We start from the raw sequence: 18,341 nt of genomic DNA on the forward strand, positions 1-18,341 counted from the left end.
GGAAGAGGATGTGTTTGCAAATGAACGTGTATCGTTTTCCAATAGGACTCAGCAGAAATGATTGATCACAGAAGACCAGAGTCAGAAAACACCTGAATTAGTTTAATGGGACTAAAGACCAACATGTGTGGAGAGGCTGATCAATATACACTGAATGTCAAAAAAAGAAATCACTACCTGGATTTAACTAAGCAAATAGGTAAGAGCCTTCCATTGGATAATTACTGCAGTGATGAATACGTTTCAGCTTCAACATCTTATTTAACCCGAGCTGATGAAGTGAGGAGCTTCTCATTTCTATAACAACCATGTTGGAAGACATATCCTGTGGTCATGAAAGGATGTTAATCCGTCCCAGAAGGGTCAAATTATTGTTGTGATGGGCAGGTGAAGCTTCAAGAAGCACTGAGGCTTTCCAAACAATTGTGCCGAAAAAGATTCAAAGCTTCAAGGCTTTAGTGACATCTGGTGGACAACTGAAGCCATAGCAACCTCTAAAGAGCTCGATGCATGCACTGACTGTGGTCATTCATGTGTTTTGTTCATTTATACTAAACAATGATTATATCATCATTACACATTAAAATAAATAATGCTTGTTGGACACTTAGAAGTCCAATTAAGTTCATAGTTAAATGGAGTAAAACAGTTTAAAAATAAACTAAAAAACAAACATAAACTAATATGCAGACACACTCAACCAAACTTGAAAATACATTACAGATTAAATAAAAAAATCAATCTAAATGACAGAATATGAAGCTTCACATGCTGGTTCAGGTTCATTGAGAGCTTTAAGCTTTAAAAATAATTGACCTAAAAGTCTGTCACAGGATAAGAGATTCTTCCTGATTTCCATATTATTCATTTGGACACATTTATAGCTTATTGTCAGGTTTCCAGTGTTGACAGAGTCACTGGTTTTCTGGGCAGGTTGTCATCAAGTCTGGTACGCAAGTGTCTCTACTCAGCGTGGATGATGTGATCTAAGAAAACGTTTGTGTGTAGAGCAAACACCGCACCTCCAACTAATTGTAAATTTGAGATTTATTTAAAAATGAAAAATACAGTTCAGTAATTAAAATATAAAATGTAGGGCGTAAGAAGCATTCTGCATTATTTGGTGGTATAAGATCAAAATGTTGAATTCAATTCAATTCAGTTTTATTTATATAGCGCCAATTACAGCACAATTGTCTCAAGATGCTTTACAGAACCCATATGCCTGAACCTCCTGAGCAAGTCCAATGACGACAGCGGCAAGGAAAACACCCTTTAACAGGGAAAAAACCTTGAGCAGAACCCAGTTCTTTATGTGGGGGGACCCATCTGCTGCTGGCCAGGCGGGTTGAGAAGGACAATCTCAACCTTAGAACACTGTTTCCTGCTTATATTTGCCATGAAAATCACCAAATACACCAGATTCACTGTCCAAACTCCTACCTCCTCACAACCCAACATCTCTGAAGAATAATGATGTCATATATGACTTGTATAGCACTAAACCACTCAAAACTGTCAAACCAGCTCTCATTGGCTCAGGACGCATTGAAACTTTCCAAACCTATGAAGCGCTTCAAAAATTTTGACGTGATGAAAATGTGAAGTGAAGCAGCAGTGACGTCCAAAGCTTCAAGCTCTGCTTCAGGAAGAGTGACACAAGCTCCGAAGCCTCGGTATCATTTGCCCACCACTAATTATTGGCCTGCATCAAGAAAAGAATGCAACTAAGGAGATTTCTGAAACTACAAAACTCTGTGTAGCATACCCAGATTTTAGCCAGACATACGCCACACAGATTGTTTATCAAGTTCAGCCCTTGGAGGAGATGATCACTGAGACTTGATCCGTTGTGTTTAGTTGAACAGTCAAATGCGACACACAGTTTTGTAAGTTCATGGTGGGGGATGTAGCATTGTTCACCTTGTATTCCTTTGTTGTATATTTCTTCTTCTCTTCATTCAATTATGTCATTCATGTGTGCAACATAGTCCTTTTTCTTTTTCTCATCATGATATATTTATATATATATATTATATATATTTATTTTATTAGTATTTATCGAAAATCTCTGACAGATGGGCACATTGCTTTGACGTTTCATTCATGGGTCTATTGTCATAGTTAAACAGGATATAATATTTTGTGTAAGAAGGTGGAAGGTCAGTGTGAACATCTGAGTTGTAACCTCTCACATGTAACTCTGATACTCTCTGACTTATGACCGGCAGTCAACCAGCAGTGTGGTTAACTTGAGCTTAACTGATGGGAATCTGCTTGTAACTGATTAGCTACCTCTTCACTAACAAATGTGTTGTCACTTTATGTGTCGAATAAAGCGTACACTAAATGCTCTTTAGACAGACTCTGGGCAGTAGAAACCCAATCATGGAGGTACTACCTGACTGACCAACCTTTGTGACGTTCAGATCATTTTCTATGGTTGGAGTAACATTTGTAGGGCTCTGAGACCTTTGAACAACGATGAAGAAGATAGTACACACTGTCCCATGGTTATCCACAATTTTTTATCTTTTGTCATTTATTTCTGTCTGTCAGACCCCCCTCTTACCTTTTGTTGTTGCATCTTTGCTGTTTGCATCCGTCTGCCAGACTTCTTGATTCAACCACATTTTCTTCTTTGTTGTATTACCCTCTGTTACTGATTGGCAACCATATGCAAATCAAACCTTTTCCATGCATCTTTGTCACTATGATAAAATGTGCCCTCAAGACAGTTAAGTGCTGGACCAAAGATATACCTTTATAACAGGTGAAGTTTATCAGCAGGAGATTTACCTTTACAGTCCACCAGTGAGATGAAGGAAACCTTCCATTCATGTCAGTGATTGGATCTCTGCTGAACACGATGGGCACTGGGATTCTGTTTACAGTGATTTTGTCTTGATAGCTTTAGCCAGCTGGGAAATGTCTGTAGGAGGCGATGGAGTGTTAACTTGAGGGTGTGGTTGTTGTACAGGATTGTTAACTGGAATGGATGCATATTGTTGCATGAGCAGGTATGAACTTGTTGAGAGCACTGGGGCTGATTGTGCAGAGTTTCGGTTGACAGAAGTCATCATTCTGTATCATTAAATGTCTGTCCATATCAACTTTTAATTCCCTGTTGTAAATCTCTAAGTTTGCATGTGCAGCTTGTCTTTCCTTTTCTGCTTGTAAGCGCTCTAGTTCAGACTTTTATGCATCCTATTCCCTCCTGTGTTTCTCTTCCATTTTTCTCCCCCTCCCCCCTTGTTTGATTCCCTTTTGCTGAATTCCCACCATCTTGTTTTTCCCCAAATTAGCATAATTTCATTATGAGACCACTAGATGGCGCAGGCAGGACCCCGGATGAGAATAATGGGTCAACATTCTTAGAAATAAAGCATCATGGTGTAGAACAGCAAAAATGTGATGTCCTCATATGAGGACGCAGGGTCTCAGGAGGATAAGAGCTGAGGAAAACATAAAACAATGTCAGCTAAATACCATGCTCCTACAACTGTTAACAACTTAAATTAACCTTGCTTTCAGCAATAAAATTCTACAAATTTACAGATTTGGTTTCATGAAACATTTAAAATGTCTCTTCTTTACTCAAACACAGACCTTGTGTCTCTATCAAAGGAGCTGCTAAGAACCAAACACATTTTACTCTCTGATTTGCCTCCATGCCACTTTTTCCTTCACAGTCTTTTCATTGCGGTTAAACGAGCTCACGTTCAGTTATAACAGAAAGTAATCTCTTCAAAACAAAAGCATCAACTGGAAGCTAACTTATACTGATTGCAAAAATAGGCAATAAGCGCTACAAAAAAATACTATAGTTTTCTTTAGCAAACACTGAAATGTACATGGGGTTATTAACACACAACATATATTTTTTTAATAAAACTGTACATTGTGTTGATAAATTCATCAGTTATTTTATGCTTATTTGGATTCAGCATATCAATGTTAGAATCACCACAGATGAAAATGACTTTTTGATTCGCTTTAGAAAACATTCCTTCACCCAGTCCTTAAATGCTTCGATAGTTGAGCCTGGTGCTCTATATACACAGCTTATTATCACATTTTTCTTTTGTTCTTTACAGATTTCATTTGTTCTACATTCTAATAAGTTGTCATTAACAGTTGTCATAGTTTTTAATCATTGTCCACAAATAAAGCCATTCCTCCTCCACTCTTGTTCTTTCTGTTTATACAGTTTAATTCACATCCTTCCATTTAAAGTCCGTTCCTTTATCAGCATTAATCCATGTTTCCGATATTACAATTATTTTTGAATGGATTTGTAAATTAGGGCTGCACAGTGGAGTAGTGGTTCGCACTTTCGCCTTGCAGCAAGAACATCCCCAGTTCAAATCCCGGGGTGGGCCTGGGATCTTTCTGCATGGAGTTTGCATGTTCTCCCTGTGCATGCGTGGGTTTTCTCCGGGTACTCCGGCTTCCTCCCACAGTCCAAAAATATGCTGAGGTTAATTGGTTACTCTAAATTGTCCATAGGTGTGAATGAGAGTGTGATTGTGTGTCTGTATATGTAGCCCTGTGACAGACTGGTGACCTGTCCAGGGTGTCCCCTGCCTTCACCCGAGTCAGCTGGGATAGACTCCAGCACCCCCCATGACCCTAGTGAGGATAAAGCGGTGTATAGAGGATGGATGGATGGATTTGTAAATTAACATAAATATTCTTTGATGTTTTTGTAGTTTGCATGCAGGTTTCTACTATTGAAATGAATTATTGATTATCTGCTTTCAGTTCTGGTTGTGTTGTTCATCTGTATGGTAGCAGCAGGTGACACTGATATAACAGAAAACATGATTGTCCACTAAATGATGATCTGTGTAATGAAATGCTCTCAGCTGTAGTTTCTCCTGATCTGTGATCCTTTGGACGATATGATTTCTGTCTCCAGATGTAGATGAGATGTCTCCTTCAGACTGAGTCATGATTGTGTTGTGAATTGAGTCTCTTGATCAGACCTTACAGTCGGGTTGCTGATGATCTCTGCTATTTTTCCACTTCCTCCTTGTTTCTGATGGTCAAACTTTTTCTTGTTCTGGTTCAGTTTAATGAATATTTTGCAGCTTGTGGTCCATGTGTTTTGAATTTTTTCCTATTTTTTCGTAAGGCGTGTTTTTCTGGAGATGACGGCAGATGTTGGTTCATGAAGACGTTTGGTCCTTTCAGTTTCCTTCCTTGTTTCAACAGAGCAGTTTTGTGTTTTCTCTTGACAAACCTCATGATGTGTCGCTCTCATTTCAGGGGGTGACATCCCTCCATGTTGTTGCAGTCAACCTCAGTCCTCTTGGACTGAAGGAAAGCAGCCACCTGTTGCTCTGTGGAGGTTACATCCTGCTCACTGGGCTCCCCCTGTTGTCAGCAGCCACAGCCTGAGTATGACTGGGGTTTGATGTGGAGCCCTGTCACAACCACATCGTTAGTCCTGGAGTGCTGCTCCAAGTCTCTGCTCTAAAGGTCTGACACATGCTGTTCCTTCTCTGTGTTCTGGATCTGTAGAGCCTTCACCTCCCCCATCAAGTCCAGGATGGTTTTCTGCTGCAGTTTGACAGCACAAATTTCCTCAGTCATAAATTACAACAACCTCTTAATGTCATCGATTTCCTCTTTTATGAGATTTCTTTGGACTCATATCGCGACGTTAGTGTCCTCTCTGCTTTGAACCAAAATGAAATTCATGTACATTTTGAGGAGACGGTTATGAATAAACTGTGGCTAGATGAAACATTTTGCCCGCTAACGTCCACGATATTAAAGATTACAAACATCTGCATCACCTGTAATGTTAAAAAACACACAGATATGTGTTTATAAATATATACTAGATGTAAAGCTGACACTAGTGCACTGAAATAGGAAAATAAGAAGCAAGATTTCATATTTTCTCAGCCTTGTGTACAGAGAAAAATCACATTTTAACTCAATCTGAAAGTAAAATGCTGAAATACGGTGTCAGTAATGAAATAAGAAGCTGGTTTTCATGTTTGTTAAACACTATCTGAACCATACAGGGACTAAAAACAAAAAAATAAACAAAAAAATCTGCAACAAAATTTAAATTTATAGATGTTTTGGTTTATTACAGCTTACAAACATCTGCATCACTTGTAATGTTAACACATACACACACACACACACACACACACACACACACACACACACACACACACACACACACACACACACACACACACACACACACACACACACACACACACATTTTAGTTGTAAAATTTGCATAGAAAAATCACATCTCAACATGATCTGAAAGTAAAAAGCTGAGAAATTGTCAAATTAAAAGAAGTAAGAAGCAGCTTGTGTAAATACTTTCTGAATCTTACGGGGAGAAAAAAGGAAATTAAACCAAAACTTACATTTATTTATGTTTTTCAGATAAGATACTTCATAAATTCCTTAGTATTAAAGTTGACAAACTGTATGTTTATTATGGAAATAGTAATATTCTGGCTTCATTTTCTCAGTGCAGAAACCAATGAGTGATGTCACGGTAGCTACGTCATCTTTATTCTACAGTCTGTAAAATGTGCTCTTATTGTGAAACTCTGCCTGCTGCTTCCTCACAGGTGGAGTCCTGACTGGTTCCAGGAAACAGATCACCTGTCTGAGTGTCCAGGAGTGGACTGGAAACTTTCTTCTTCTTCTTCAGCGCTTTGAATAAAGTGTAAGTTTGCTTTGTTTGCTGCTTTAACTTCAGTAATGTTGCTGTTTGTTTCTGCTCTGTCATGTTTCTACATGTTCACTTCTTATTTCACCACAAACTCTGGATCACTGCTGTTTAAACATGGATCAATATGATTATCAGGTTATTGATTCACTGCAATCAGTCAGTATTTATATTAGATGATTGATTGGTTTGATCAGCTGCTGATGTTTTTTTGTTTCTTCAGTACAAATCGTTTCTCAATTCCAAGTCCGTACTCGTATACTTGCCGAGTTCAGACTTGCAAGTACAACTCTGAAGTACGAACTCCTGAGAACAGGAGAACTCATCCTGGTTCATGTTCATTTGGAACACCAGCGCACTTGATGACGTCACCGCCTCGGTTCATCTGCTCTGGTTATCTTTACCGTGAAAAACAATGAAATGGAATCAGATGTAATAACACAGCCCTGCATGTTCATGTTTTTATATAAAAACAGTTACTGGATAAACAGTCATGGAAAAAATGAGTAGACCACCTTGTTTTCTTTGATTTCTTGTTCATTTTAATGGTACCACTAAAGGTTCATTAGTTTGGACAAATATAAAGATAACAACAAAAATACCTCATGAGAGTTTAATTTCAGAGCTGATATCAGACATTTTTCATGGATTCCTTGATAATAACCAATATCCATCAGTATCTATGGCATTATTCTGCCAAAAACAGCTTCTATGATTCCATGTTTTCTTTTCTGTCTGTTTTAGTCCCATGATCCAACAGGAGTTAGTCCTGATTCAGAACCATTCTTTCTGATGTCTCTTCATGCTCTCCACCAGCTTCTGATCACAGCAGTCCATTCCTGTTCACTAATTACCTCCGCTGTTTGGGAATTCTTCAGTTTAACTGAAGACAAAACGAAGGCAAAATTTGGACCCGAGACCAGACGAACGGATCCGAATATTCGGGCCGTCTCCGGCACAAGCAGCCGCCGCCGCCGCCCTCCCGGGCCGTCTCTCCGGACGTTATGGACTTAATAGGGCCCGAATATTCGGAGCCCAGAAACCACTATTCGGGTCAGCCCTACTTATTTCACCACAAACTTTGGATCACTGCTGTTTAAACATGGATCAATATGATTATTAGGTTATTGATTCACTGTAATCAGTCAGTATTTATATTAGATTATTGATTGACTTCAGTCAGTTTGATCAGCTGCTGATGTTTCTTTGTTTCTTCACAATACAAACTGCATCGTGTCTTTTTTACTTTCGGTTTCTCTGTGAGTCTCTGCAGCTCCATGACTCCATCTGCTGGACTGATAGTAGAAGTGCAGCAGCTGATCTTTTCCAGGAGGATCTGAGTGGATGAATGATGTTTGTTTCCTGTGCAGGTGAAGGTAGAAAGTGTGTGTGAGCTGCTGTGAGTTGAGCATCATGGATGAGTGTGAGGACAGAGAGGAGGGAGTCCCTCCCTCTAAAAGCTCTCTGTGTGGGGAACAGGAGAACCAGAGCAAAGCTCAGAGGTGAGACCACCATCTCTAACTGTCCAGGACTCTGCTGCATGTCAGAGCTCAGCATCACATCACTGCTGCATCATTATTCACAGGAATCCACCTGAACCTGGACCTGAACCTGGATCCAGCTGTGTGTCCTTCAAGAGTGACCGGTCCAGGGAATTTCCTCTTGATTTTAAAGGAGAACAACATCCTGCTGCAGAGGGGTGAGATGTTCACAACTTAAATATTTGAGTGGAAATTCAAATTATCTCTTTACTGATTTTCCAGAAGTCCTTTGTTAGATGTTTTCTTAAATCCAGATTAGTTTTCATCTCATGTAATCAGAGCTTAATGCTGCTATTATTATTAATATTCTTAATATTAATGTCATTGCTGTTGTTCTGCTGCTTTAAATCTCCTGAAAGTTTGCCCATGCCTCTGTTGTGGTGGAACTCTTTATTTCTGATAGATAGATAGATAGATAGATAGATAGATAGATAGATAGATAGATAGATAGATAGATAGATAGATAGATAGATAGATAGATAGACTTTATCTGTCCCAAATAGTGACAAAAATTCTTCTTTTACAGGTTCCACAATAAACAAAACAATACGCAAAAACACGTTTGCAAAGTAGCTGTCTAAAAGAAATGTTAAAAAGAAGCAGCAGCTGATAAAAATACATAAATATATAGCGCTCAGTGTCTTATTTTATTTTGTTCGGGGTGGTTGTTGCAGTGGGAATAAAGGATTTTTCGTAGAAGTTTTTGCGGGCCAGTGGGACTTTGTGACATCTTCCTGATGGCAGTAACTGGAAGGAATGATGAAGGAGGTGAGATGGTCCTCTGTGATCAGGGTGTCTTTTCTGATCACAGAGTGGTTAAGCAGTTCTGAGATATTAATTTGTGGTGAACCAATGATTTTACTGGCCTGACTGACAATACGGGAGAGTTTTGTTTTGTGTTTCGTGGAGAGGGAGCTGTACCAGGATGAAATGTTGAAAGTGGGGATGGATTCAATGAGTGAGGTGTACACCAGGGTCAAAATGCCTCTGCTGACATTAAAAGTCTTCAGTTTCCTCAGCAGGTGAAGGCACTCTTGTGCTTTTTTGTACACTGAGTCAGCCTGATTCCCAAACAACAAGCTGATATCAATCTCTGTTCCCAGATACTTAAAAACTTCAACCTGCTCCACAGACTGACCCTGTAGATTGAGGGGTATAAAAAGAGGCATCACAGATTTACCTCTGCCCCCACAGCACAACTCCTTTGTTTTTGAGATGTTCAACTCAAGCGAGTTCTTAGGAAAAGCTTGGATCAGGTTGTTGACTGTCTGCTGGTAGCAGGTGAGCCCCCAGGTGAGCCCCCAGGTGAGCCCCCAGGTGAGCATATTTAAAAAGAGTCATTCCTTCACTGGTACAGGAGGTGTTGTTGGTGTACACAAAGAAGAGAATGGGGGATAAAACACAACCTTGAGAGACGCCTGTGTTTAAAATCAACTTGCTGGATTTAAAACCATTTAAAAAACTCTGAATCCATAAAATCAGTGTGGGAGAGTGGGGTGAACCTGAAGGTGTGAGAGGTGGTGTAGTAGGATGTCTGTGTGGACAGTATTAAAAGCAGAGGAGAAGTCCATGAATAAAATCCTGGTGTGGGGGTGTGCGGGGTCCAGTTGTTTAGTGACAGTGTCTAAAAGTGTGAGGCATGCATCCTCTACTCCACGTTTTGCCTTATAGGAGAACTGAAGGAGGTCCAGTTTGTGTGTCAGCATATCTGACAGGTAGTTCCCTACCACTCAATCCATGCACTTACAAAGCACAGAGGTCAGGCCACTGGCCTTTACTTCTTCAGCTCTTTAGGGTGAGTTTTTTGGGAATAGGGGTGATGGTAGATTCCTTCCACAGATTAGGGACACACACAGAGTCCAAAAGGAGCTGGAAGAGTCTGGTAAGGACTCCATCTAGCCGAGTGGAGCAGTCTCTGAGCACCTTGTCTTTGAGCCTGTCAGGGCCAGAGGCCTTGTGTTTGTTGACTTTGCTCAGGATGGAGGTCACCAGCTGCAATGGTGAGGGCTTCTTTTTGGAGAGAGATGGAGGGCTGACAGGTCCAGGAGATTAGTGTGCTGCTGCTGTTAAACCGGGTGAAGAAGGTGTTGAGTTGTTCTGCAAGGGAGGTGGAGTCTGGACAGTTAACCATTGCAGGTTTTGGGGCTCTGTCCATCATGATGTTCAACCCCTGCCATGCTGAAACCGGCTGAGACATAACCGGCTGAACTGCAAACATAGCCTAAAGCTGAACAAAACGAAGCAGAACAAGACTACAGGAGAACACTAACCAGAAACACAAGAACACACTGAATCAGGAATGAATGAGGTCAGTGCAGGGAAGCAGGTAGAGGGACGTGTCAAGTCACATGGTCTGACAGAGAGTGAACTCTGAGCTGGAGTTTGATTGAGAGGAGAGTTGATTGGAGGCAGGAGAACCAGACTCTGTTCAGGTGATGCTGATTAAGGAAAGTTCTCAGAGAAGGTTAGAGAGGGAAAGGAGGAGCAGATATCCTGACACCATGGTTTCTAAACGAATATAAATTAATTCTCCTTCTTGGTGATCTTCCTCTGTATCTTCCAGAATCCATCAGAGACCACAGTCCTCTGGACCTGGACCTGCATCCAGCTGTATGTCTTTGAGGAGTGACCGGTCCAGGGATTATCCTCTTGATTTTAAAGGAGAACAACATTCTGCTGCAGAGGGGTAAGATGTTCAGAACAAGGTTTCAGAGCTGCTAGTTTGATAGCAGATTGGCTCCTAATCAAACAGAACAAATGTTGAAAAATGTCTGAAAAAAAGAGAGATCAGCACACAATGCACACAGTGCATATATATAAATAAAAATATTTTCTTCAGAAGAAGAAAAAAAGCATTATTTACGGCAAAATTTCGATGAAATTGCACAGCATCATTATTTACATTTTTTATTGCACAGTTTGTAAGTGGGTGAACTGAACTACTGGGAGCAGGCTTGATTGTAAATTCTGACTGCAGCAGGAAGGAAGGACCTGCGATATCTCTCCTTTAGACACCATGGGTGAAGCAGTCTGTCACTGAAGGAGCGGCCCAGTGATCTTACTGTTTCCTGCAGGGGGTGGGAGGTGTCCTCCATGACAGACAACAGCTTTGTCATCATCCTCCTGTCTCCCACCACCTCCACAGGATCAAGGGGGCAGCCCAGGACAGAACTGGCTTTCTTTACCAGTTTGTTTAGTCTCTTCCTGTCCGCAGCCGTGATGCTGCTGCTCCAGCAGACCACTCCATACATGATGGCTGATGCCACCACAGCATCATAGAAGGTCCTCAGAAGTGCTCCCTGCACCCCAAAGGACCTCAGTTTTCTGAGCAGGTGGAGTCTGCTCTGACCTTTCTTGTAAAGTGTGCTGGTGTTAGTAGTCCAGTCCAGTTCAAATGGACACCCAGGTACCAGCAGCGCTCGATTTAGACGGTCGCCAGTTCGCCGCGAGCACCGGGAATGATAAGAGGTTGATGACATCATACAAAGTGGCTGCCTCCATGAAGTAAACATGATACGCGGTTCAGCTCGATCGAGCGGATTTGGATGGTCGCCAGATCGCCATTTGCGACTGAAAACGTCGCAAATGGCGACCCGGAGGGGTGGCTGACTGTTCAAACCTGTTAAAGAAAGTGTTCAGCTCATTCACCCACTCCTGGTCCCGTCTCAGTTCAGTCTTGGGATCAGACCCCACTGACATTGTTCGGCAGCAGCTGATCCTCCATCTTCTTCCTGGAGCTGCATTTCCCTCTCTGATCTTTCTCCTCAGTTCTCTCTGTGCAGATCACTTCTCCTTGTCTCCTGACCTAAAAGCCCTCCGTTTGTTCTTTATATCAGGAGTAATCCAGGGTTTGCTGTTGGCAAAACAGCGTACAGTCCTGCTGGGCACGTCAGAATTCCACACAGAAATTAATGTAGTCCGTGATGTAGTGAGTGAGGTTGTCGATGTCCTCCCCATGGCCCTCACAGAACACTTCCCACATAGTCGTGTCGAAACAGTCCTTGAGAGCCTCCTCAGCTTCCTCAGACCATCTCTTGACCATGCGGGTGACAGCTGGCTGTCTGCGTACCAAAGGTTTGTACACAGGAAGGAGGTGAACCAGGTTATGATCAGATTTACCAAGTGGTGGAAGAGGTGATGATGTATATGCCTCCTCGGTGTTGGCATAAAAAAGGTCCAGTATTTTATCATCTCTGGTGTGGCAGGTGATATATTGTGTAAAGGTGGCTAGTGTGGACGATGGAGAGGCATGGTTAAAGTCCTCGGTAATAAGGAAGAGGGCCTGTGGGTGCTGTGTCTGCAGCCTGTTTGTAACTGTGTGTAGGACATCACAAGCGGAGTTGGCGTTAGCAGAGGGGGGAACATACGGAGCTATCGCGATAACATGCAAGAATTCCCTCGGCAGGTAGTATGGTCTCATGCTAACAGCTAACAGTTCAATGTCCTTGCTGCAAAGTTTTTCCTTGATAGTGATGTGCCCAGGGTTACACCATCTATCATTAACAAACACAGCCAGTCCCCCTCCTTTCCTCTTACCGCTCTCCTTCATCAGGTCTGCCCGCAGCAACTGAAAGCCATCCAACGCAGCGTTAGAGTCCATTATTACCTCCGTTAGTCAGGTCTCTGTGAATAGCATGTTGCTACACTGCCGGTATTCCCGTTGGTGTCGTGTTAGGGCCGTAAGCTCATCCATCTTGTTGTCGATGGATCTTATGTTCCCGGTGATGACTGAGGGGAGGACGAGTTTGTACCGTCTCCTCCTGTTGCGGTGTTCTGCCCCTGCACGGCTTCTCCTCTTAAGCTCGTGGGGGACATCAGGCCTCTCACCGGTTAGCCTCGCAGTGCTACGGAGAGCTAACAGCTGGTCTCGAGAGTAAACGACGGGGTCACCGCTGCGCGCTGGGTCTGCTATCACCGATGTGGACAGCAGATTCAAAAACAGAAGAAAAGTCAAAGCAAACTGCGTTAATTTCGTTTCCATTATTGGCACTAATTACGAGTGCAACTTCCCAAAAAGAAAAAACGGAAGAAAGCAAGAAGAAAAGAAAGTAAACAGAAAACATAACTCCACGAGCAAGAGCTGCTGTAACTAGCTGCCACTAGAGCGGCGCCATCTTTGAAAAAAAAAGTTTAGCGAGACTGAGTTGGCACCGGGCCCAATTAACTGAAGCTACCGAAATGTTATGTAATGTTAGCTGGTCATAAATATGTTGTGAATGTCTGTTGGACTTGTAAAATCTATTCTGAATTATCTTAAGCTAATAACTTTTCTCCGGTAAGTCGCTGCCCTATTTTTCAACGCAACCCTCCTCTGACTCTCTGGCCTGATGTCCGGATGCTTGACATGACGTCACTCTCAAGGCCGTATTCTCACAAGTAATTAACGTCATATTAACCTGACATGTCAAAGAGTAGATACTGAGCAAGATACTTATCTGTGGTTTACCTGAGTACCCGACGGAGCTCAGAATTCTGCTGTGAATGTGAAGACATGCGGCGGTGGTGTAATTGCGACTATAAAAAAAAAAAAAAAAAAAAAAAAAGAAATTCGAAGGAGTGGCAGATAAGATTTAGGAATGGTGGGCCGCTGCTGAATGAATGTAGAGGAAACATTGTAAGCCTGTATGTTATCCTACATGTTAGCTTATAGGGTGAATTTTGCACAGTTGTTACGACTGATGCTGGACGAGGATGGAGAGGACAGAAAAATGTTTTTTGTTGTTCTCTCTGAGTTTAATTAGTCAGCATCAAGCCTACACAGCAGTTCACCAGGTTCTCTCAAAAGTTCCAACCCTGGAGTAGGAACTTTGAACTCCTATAAACAGTCCTGAAAGAGGTTCTACAGGGACGGTTCCTGTGGTCAGAACAAAGATTGATGATGAGTCAAAATGAACAGAAAGTTCCTGCAGTGGAAAACAGACTAATGTTGGAATCTCTGATGAACATCGTGAACCTTCAGCTGGTGTTTGTCTCTGTGTAATAAAGTGAGAGTTAACTGTTGATGTTGATCCACAGAGTGGAGCAGCAGAACTCAGAGGTTCCCAGAGCTCAGTCTGTCCAGCAGCATCACCTGGACTCCATATTCATGGTGAGTTGATGGACAACAAGTTGTTCTCCATCTGTTGTGTTCAGGCGTCTCCATGCTGCTCTTTGTAGACCAGTGGACTGTCAGTGTGTCCAACATGGATCTGATGTTTGGCTCCATGATTTGACTCTGATGGACTCATTGACACATTTCTCTGTTCCAGCTGCTGGAGGACAACATGGTGACTTTTGTAAAGAAGGAGCTGAAGAACATGCGGAAGGTTGTGAGTCCAGATTACCCAAAATGCTCAGAGAGTCAGAGGGAGGATGAGGAGGAGTTGGAGGGTGATGATGAAGATGAGAGGAGCAGCAGAGAGATGTTTGAGCAGATGACAGTGTTGTTCCTGAGGAGGATGAAGCAGGAGAAGCTGGCTGACTGTCTGCAGAGCAGTAAGAGGATTTGTGTAAAGACTGAAGCTGCTGATCAACAGAACATTTACTAAAATCTCAGAATATCTTCACACAATCAGTCTTTTGGGGGACAAATTGTTATGTTCACTTTATTGCTACTTTGGTGCTTTAATATACAGGTTACTTCTCCTTCACTGTTTCTTGTGTTTTCATTCAGAGCTTGCTGCTGCAGTTTGTAGATGTAAACTTAAATGTGGTCTGAAGAAAAAGTTCCAGAGAGTGTTTGAGGGCGTCGCTAAAGCAGGACAGCCGACCCTCCTGAATGAGATCTACACAGAGCTGTACATCACAGAGGGAGGGACTGCAGAGGTCAATGATGAACATGAGGTCAGACAGATTGAAGCAGCATCCAGGAAAGCAGACAGAGCAGAAAGAAGCATCAGACCAGAAGACATCTTTAAAGGCTCACCTGGAAGAGATGGACCAATCAGAACAGTGATGACACAGGGAGTGGCTGGCATCGGGAAAACAGTGTTAACACAGAAGTTGACTCTGGACTGGGCTGAAGACAAAAGCAACCAGGACATCCACTTCATGTTTCCATTGACTTTCAGAGAGCTGAATGTGCTGAAAGAGAGAAAGTTCAGCTTGATGGAACTTGTTCATCACTTCTTCAGTGAAACCAAAGCAGCAGGAATGTGCAGCTTTGAAGACTTCCAGGTTGTGTTGATCTTTGACGGTCTGGATGAGTGTCGCCTTCCTCTGGACTTCCACAACAATGAGGTCCTGACTGATGTTACAGAGTCCACCTCAGTGGATGTGCTGCTGACAAACCTGATCAGGGGGAATCTGCTTCCCTCTGCTCGCCTCTGGATAACCACACGACCTGCAGCAGCCAATCAGATCCCTCCTGACTGTGTGGACATGGTGACGGAGGTCAGAGGGTTCACCGACCCACAGAAGGAGGAGTACTTCAGGAAGAGATCCAGAGATGAGAAACAAGCCAGCAGCATCATCTCCCACATGAAGACATCACGAAGCCTCCACATCATGTGCCACATCCCAGTGTTCTGCTGGATCACTGCTACAGTTCTGGAGGAGCTGCTGAGAAGCAGAGAGAGAGGAGATCTGCCCAGAACCCTGACTGAGATGTTCATCCACCACCTGGTGGTTCAGACCAAAGTCAAGAAGATCAAGTATGATGGAGGAGCTGAGACAGATCCACACTGGAGTACAGACAGCAGGAGGATGATCGAGTCTCTGGGAAAACTGGCTTTTGAGCAGCTGCAGAAAGGAAACCTGATCTTCTATGAGTCCGACCTGACAGAGTGTGGCATCGATATGGAAGCAGCCTCAAAGTACTCAGGAGTGTTCACACAGATCTTTAAAGAGGAGAGAGGACTGTACCAGGACAAGGTGTTCTGCTTTGTCCATCTGAGCGTTCAGGAGTTTCTGGCTGCTCTTCATGTCCATCAGACCTTCATCAACTCTGGAGTCAACCTGCTGGAAAAACGACAACATTCAACATCCCGTTGGTCTAAAATGTTGCAGAACTATTCAACAATTTTCTACCAGAGAGCTGTGGACGAGGCCTTACAGAGTCCAAATGGACACCTGGACTTGTTCCTGCGCTTCCTCCTGGGTCTGTCACTGCCAACCAATCAGAATCTCCTACGAGGCCTGCTGAGACAGACAGGAAGTCTCTCACAGACCAATCAGGAAACAGTGGAGTACATCAAGGAGAAGATCAGTGAAAATGTGTCTCCAGAGAGAAGCATCAATCTGTTCCACTGTCTGAATGAACTGAATGATGTTTCTCTGGTGGAAGAGATCCAACAGTCCCTGAGATCAGGACGTCTGTCCACAGATAAATTGTCTCCTGCTCAGTGGTCAGCTCTGGGCTTCATCTTACTGTCATCAGGAGAACATCTGGACGTGTTTGACCTGAAGAAATATTCTGCTTCAGAGGAGGTTCTTCTGAGGCTGCTGCCAGTGGTCAAAGCCTCCAAGAAAGTTCTGTAAGTAGTTGGAGACTGAAGATACTTTTTAATTTTCAGGTCAGGACTCATCAACCTGTTCAACTGATGACCATTTAAAATGTTTTTCTAATCATGATGAACAGAACAGCTGAGATGGGAGGTTTTCTGTATTTGTATGACTCACATCAGTTCTGTTACTGACCTTTAGCACTAGTTTCTCTTAATGAGGCCTCTTCCACGACAGGAACTTAACAACCTGGAACCTGCATCACAGAACCAGAACCTGTAAGAACCCGTACAGTCTTGGTTCCAGGTTCTGATTTAATTTCCATCATTTTACAAAATAAAATGTTCCAGATAGACGATGATGAAAAGGAAACACCAGAACCTTTAGTGTTTGATGTTTCATGTTTGTTCGATGACTAAACTCTGCAGTTCAGCTGTTGGACAAGAAGCAGGAAGGAGGAGATGTGGAGAACAATGTTCAAATGTTTGACCACCTGAACAGTCCACCTTCTCACCAGCAGAGATTCTGATTGATCCTGATGACTCTGTGATTCCTGATCACCTGATAGGTGGACTTACTGCTGCTGTATTCTGGACATCGTGGGATGTATTTGTTGTTAAATTCACTGCTGTCTTTTCAAAAAGATGGACAGTACTGTACTTAATGTTTTACTTCTTTTCTTATCTTTGTCTCTTCAGACTGAGTGGCTGTAATCTGTCAGAGAGAAGCTGTGGAGCTCTGTCCTCAGTCCTCAGCTCCCAGTCCTCCAGTGTGACAGAGCTGGACCTGACTAACAACAACCTGCAGGATTCAGGAGTGAAGAGTCTTTCTGCTGGACTGGAGAGTCCACACTGTAAACTGGAAGCTCTCAGGTCAGGATTCACACTTTGAAAGTGAAAGAAAATGAAAATTTGATTCTTTATTTGCTTCAGACGCATCAAATCTGCACCAAAATGTAGCTGAAAGACAAAGAAGAAAACAAAGAGTGAGAAACATCCAGCCAAGTGTTGTCCATCAGGTTTGTGTTGTTTTGTGTGTGCAGGCTGTCAGGCTGTCTGGTCACAGAGGAAGGCTGTGCTTCTCTGGCCTCAGCTCTGAGCTTCAACCCCTCAAATCTGAGAGAGCTGGACCTGAGCTACAACCATCCAGGAGACTCAGGAGAGAAGATGCTGAGAGCTAAAGTGGAGGATCCACACTGTAGACTGGAAACTCTCAGGTACAGACAGACAGACACTCTCAGAACCTTTTAGCCTACCTTAACACAAAGAGTGGAAGCAGAAGAACACTGTTAGCTCAGCTACACACCATGACTGAAGGGAAGAGGAAACTGTTAGCGTAGTTTAGCTCAAAGACAGGAAGCAGGTTAAACTGTTCGTATATCTTCATGGAAAAACTAACCATAAATGAGTAAAGCTGAATAATGAGTGTAAATTGCACTGGAACATGACCAGTACAGGACAGGACTTTAGAGATGCTGCATTCAGGTGTCTGTGTCTCCATGTTGGACTGGTCCTTTATCAGTGGAACAGTGTGAGAGCCATGTAACGTCCATGTGTGCTGCTGAAAGAGTCTCTGCTGCTCTGACCGTCCTCCTCCTTTCAGGGTGACGCCTGCTGGAGTCCGATGGTTGACACCAGGTCTGAGGAAGTGTAAGTGTGTTTTAATGG

The 18,341-nt window shown here is 42.8% G+C and overlaps 1 protein-coding gene and 1 long non-coding RNA gene across 17 annotated transcripts in view; one reads left to right on the forward strand and one right to left on the reverse strand.

Annotated features, from left to right (window-relative positions):
• Positions 1–18,341, reverse strand: part of LOC110946369 (uncharacterized) — a 95,568-nt gene that overhangs the window by 24,785 nt on the left and 52,442 nt on the right. For 4 of the 5 annotated variants that reach the window (XR_007946581.1, XR_007946579.1, XR_007946577.1 and 1 more), the window contains exon 1: positions 15,158–15,282. The exons of the other annotated variant lie outside the window; for it this stretch is intronic. This is a non-coding gene — a long non-coding RNA (uncharacterized LOC110946369). Of the gene's footprint in view, positions 1–15,157; positions 15,283–18,341 lie in introns of those variants that run through there. 5 annotated transcript variants of the gene reach the window in all.
• The window catches only part of LOC127537093 (NACHT, LRR and PYD domains-containing protein 3-like), a 135,062-nt gene that overhangs the window by 17,905 nt on the left and 98,816 nt on the right, over positions 1–18,341 (forward strand). For 4 of the 12 annotated variants that reach the window (XM_051958814.1, XM_051958813.1, XM_051958816.1 and 1 more), the window contains 3 exons: positions 17,373–17,546; positions 17,717–17,890; positions 18,277–18,323. The exons of 3 other annotated variants lie outside the window; for them this stretch is intronic. In XM_051958814.1, the coding sequence (XP_051814774.1) occupies positions 17,373–17,546; positions 17,717–17,890; positions 18,277–18,323 (395 nt within the window). Of the gene's footprint in view, positions 1–6,590; positions 6,710–8,082; positions 8,215–14,268; positions 14,342–14,501; positions 14,728–14,905; positions 16,707–17,372; positions 17,547–17,716; positions 17,891–18,276; positions 18,324–18,341 lie in introns of those variants that run through there. 5 more of the 12 variants (XM_051958815.1, XM_051958824.1, XM_051958825.1 and 2 more) reach the window with 4 other exon arrangements.

Source organism: Acanthochromis polyacanthus, chromosome 14, assembly GCF_021347895.1.
Source record: "Acanthochromis polyacanthus isolate Apoly-LR-REF ecotype Palm Island chromosome 14, KAUST_Apoly_ChrSc, whole genome shotgun sequence".
NCBI classification, from domain to species: domain Eukaryota; kingdom Metazoa; phylum Chordata; class Actinopteri; family Pomacentridae; genus Acanthochromis; species Acanthochromis polyacanthus.